The sequence below is a fragment of the Teleopsis dalmanni genome, chromosome 2 (assembly GCF_002237135.1).
Source record: "Teleopsis dalmanni isolate 2A chromosome 2, ASM223713v2, whole genome shotgun sequence".
Classification (NCBI taxonomy): Eukaryota; Metazoa; Arthropoda; class Insecta; order Diptera; family Diopsidae; genus Teleopsis; species Teleopsis dalmanni.
Window position 1 is genome coordinate 53,603,202 of NC_051847.1, and position 3,488 is coordinate 53,606,689.

The window sequence follows — 3,488 nt, forward strand, 5'->3', positions numbered from 1 at the left end:
CAACTTAAAAACTTAACCTATTTAGAACACCCATCCTAATTAATCTTAACAGAATTCTATTTAAATTTATTGTCTATCATATAATTCTATCATATAATCCATGAACTGGCGTTTACCGGTTTATTGATGAGAGATTGATGATTCCTTGAAGCTACAAATTTTTTCTTGAATTTTGATTTCTCTTGACTTGTGTTAGTATTTTTTTTTGATTAGTTATTTTTTTTAAATTTCCTATTAAAAATATTTTTATTAGTTTCAATTTAAATACATATATTTCAATATTTATAATAAGATATCAAACATATATGATGTAGAAAATAACTACATAAATAAATAAAACCGAAACTGTTAACATCAATTCACTTCTGAAAAAATGTAAATAAATAGTAACTAAGCAGTAACCAGAAGATATCGCCTGCATAATTTACAAAATCGTTCCATTGAGTTGATACGAAAGTTTTCTTTTTCATTACACCATACGTAATCTCAAACCAAAAGTACCATCACTTCGGGACAGGATTTATAGTGCATACGTTAAAAAAGTACCTTGTCTACAAACACATGAAGGAACGACTGTGTACGATAAAATTAAACGGCAAATGGTACAACAATGCAATTATTAATGTATATAGCTCATCTGAAGAAAAGAGTGAATTAAGCTAATTTTTAAGAGCTTCTTGAGAAATGAAACATTAAAATTGAAAATAAGTTATATACGAGTAGACTAGCAGAAATGCACTGGGTTGGCTACATAAAAATAGAGAAACATATTAATTTAATAACTTTAAACTTCATCATATCTTATTTTAAGTAATTTCTATACGTTTTTGAAGACGGTAAATTCATGTTCTGCTACGATTGTCGGAATAGGATTTTTAGGTTTGCAACATCGAGAAACTTTGCAAACAACCAGATTTCACACGACGCTTGGACGGAGCATATAGTGCTAAATAAACTTTTTTAATCTCTGAAAGTGTTAAGAAGTTCTTCGATTTTTCATCAGCGTTAGCTGACACGTTACCGTGATGCGAAAAAAAACGATTTAGTTTCTATTTTGCGTTTTTTCTGAAAAAATTTTCCAAAAATTTTATAAAACAGGTTTCAATATAATATTTAGTAGGTAACGTCTGACCAGTCCGCAAAGGAAATAACAGCTATTACTTTTTCTCTGGTGAAGTAAATTGAAATGATTACTTTTATTCCTCTATTGCGAGGTTATTTTGACTGGACTAGCATCTTCTGGGCTTCAAGGCATTTATTATTGCTTTGCTTCTAAGTTGAACTTGTACAACTTAGCTTCATGATTTGTTACAATTTTATGGACAGTACTGGAATCTCCATTTTTAAATTTTAAACGAAAATATTGAGCAAAAGTAACATGGGAAAAAAATAAATTGATAAACGTTATAAGAACCACAACAACAAATGCAGGATATTCCTAGACAAAAATCCAAAAACAATCTCTAATACAAATTCATTATTTATAGCGGAGTTAGATAATACTTGAATAAAATTAATGGGAACAATATTCATTACAAACAGTTCTTTACGGCGATTATATTGTTATGGAGTGTTTAATAAAGATATACACAACTTAAAGAAGGAATAGTACATATTAAGTACTAGTAAGCCTTTATGTAATGATAAAGCTTGGCAATACACAAATATAAAAGAAAAATGACAAGCCTGTATTAAAAGTGTTTGAAAGCTGAAAACTCAGGAAAGTATGTTTTTGATACAATCACCTGATGAACACGAAATAGTCTATTAATATTAAAAGCACAATACTCAAGCGGAGGACGGGGAAGACAGAAGAGGATATGAATGTCACAAAGTCACAAACAGTTGATGGAAAACTGCAAGGGACACAAGTAGAAGAAGGAGGCTCCTTGAAACAATTACCCGCGTTATTATAATCATTGCTGATGATGAAATAAAAAAAAACAAAAGTATCAGAGGCAATCAATAAAGTGGAAGCTGTGTGATGCTTTGCGTAGAATACAAGTCTTTTACCGAATTGTGAATATTATGTTTTTTTAAATAAAGTCGAAAACCTTTTGCCGATATTTTTTTGTTTTGATGACTCATCGCTTTCTTGGTGACTACACAAATAAATAGGTAGAAATTTGTACTGTTCTCAAATAATTGCACAAAATTTTAAATTTTGATAAACTAATTAATTAATTTGTAGCTAAAAAATTAAATTTTTCATTCTCTCTTCTGCGTATGCATCTTTTTTAAAACTTTTTTGAGTTTGTATATATAATAGTATTAGGATAGTTTTATTACATAACTAAAATTAGTTATTCAATAACATATTGATATATATTTTGAAATAAATTATACTAGAAAATAATTTCAGAAACTATATAATACAAAACTCACCCATCCCCTTGTGTTACGCAAAATATTAATTTTGTAGAACCACAGCTTCGCCTTTGGAATGGGTTACGTCCGTGGGTACTGTCTTACAAGTAAGCATTACGCGTTGCTTTAATAGTGAAAACATATATTTAAAACTAATTATAATATTATGTTTAAGTACAATTACCTTAGTTCCGGTTTTCTTAATCACATTTTGCTTTATATCTTTTAAATCACACTTTACTGCATTTTTTTCAGATACCTTATTTTTGATTACTTTTGACATATTGTTTATCTCTTTCTGACAACTATTAATAAAAATCAAATTTAATTACTGGGATTTCTGTATTATACGCAATATATCAGTACTTTTCCCGTTTAGACATAACGTTTCGTTTAGGTTTACTTTCTGATTGCTTATTAGCTTTTGATTTGTTCAAAATTGTTTTGGCAGTTTTAACGATAACAGGGTTTACTTTGGATTGCGCAGATTTTGGTTTTACATATTTGTTTATATAAGACGTGAAATATTTTGGATTTGCCAGCATTGATATTGGTAACAATGCATTCGGATGCAATGAATCCACATCCCTGCCTGAATCGGCATTAGAACCCTCTAAAGTGTTGAGAGCACATTTTACTTCTACTCGAACAGAGTCTTTATCATTTGAAGCCAAATTGGTTTCTGATATGAAACCCTTATTTGCACTACAAAATATAACTAAATTCACTGTTATAAAAAATTTTTTTGTTTTCAACTTACCTTTCATAACTTTTTGAAGTTAAAGTTGCTATACCAATTTTTTCATTTGTGACATTAGGAAAAATATTTTTTTTGTTTGAATAATTTGTAACATCGTTTAAAATGGTATTTGACATTATACAGGTTACCTTTTAGAGTTAACGAAAAAAAATTATTTTTTATTTGATTTCAACATACATGAAAAACTATGAAAAAATGATTAAAATTTTTAAACAATATTAAAAAATGTTTTTAACTCTGAAAAATTGATAAAATGAAAACAGAAAATAGTATAAAGTCTTTTACACATAAAAGCACAATAGTCACCATTTAGATCAATATAACCAGACCACAAGAAATATCAGTTTTAGAATACATACAT

General features: G+C 28.3%; 1 protein-coding gene across 1 annotated transcript; it reads right to left on the minus strand.

The window, feature by feature from the left end:
* Positions 1-207: 207 nt before the first annotated feature.
* LOC119683781 lies at positions 208-3,243 on the minus strand. The gene is made up of 5 exons (XM_038097643.1): positions 3,128-3,243; positions 2,734-3,072; positions 2,552-2,672; positions 2,386-2,491; positions 208-231 (listed from the first exon to the last, which is right to left on the minus strand). The coding sequence occupies exons 1-4, from the start codon at positions 3,241-3,243 to the stop codon at positions 2,411-2,413; spliced, it is 657 nt and encodes a 218-aa protein (XP_037953571.1). The 3' UTR covers positions 208-231; positions 2,386-2,410.
* Positions 3,244-3,488: the final 245 nt, after the last annotated feature.

What these genes read in the sequence shown, in the direction of transcription:
- LOC119683781 (XM_038097643.1), bottom strand. Translation starts at nt 3,243, where the DNA reads ATGTCAAATACCATTTTAAACGATGTTACAAATTATTCAAACAAAAAA. An exon ending in GTTATGTCTAAACGGGAAAA is followed by an intron (nt 2,673 to 2,733) that starts GTACTGATATAT and finishes TTTTATTAATAG; the next exon opens with TTGTCAGAAAGAGATAAACA. An exon ending in TTAAGAAAACCGGAACTAAG is followed by an intron (nt 2,492 to 2,551) that starts GTAATTGTACTT and finishes TCACTATTAAAG; the next exon opens with CAACGCGTAATGCTTACTTG.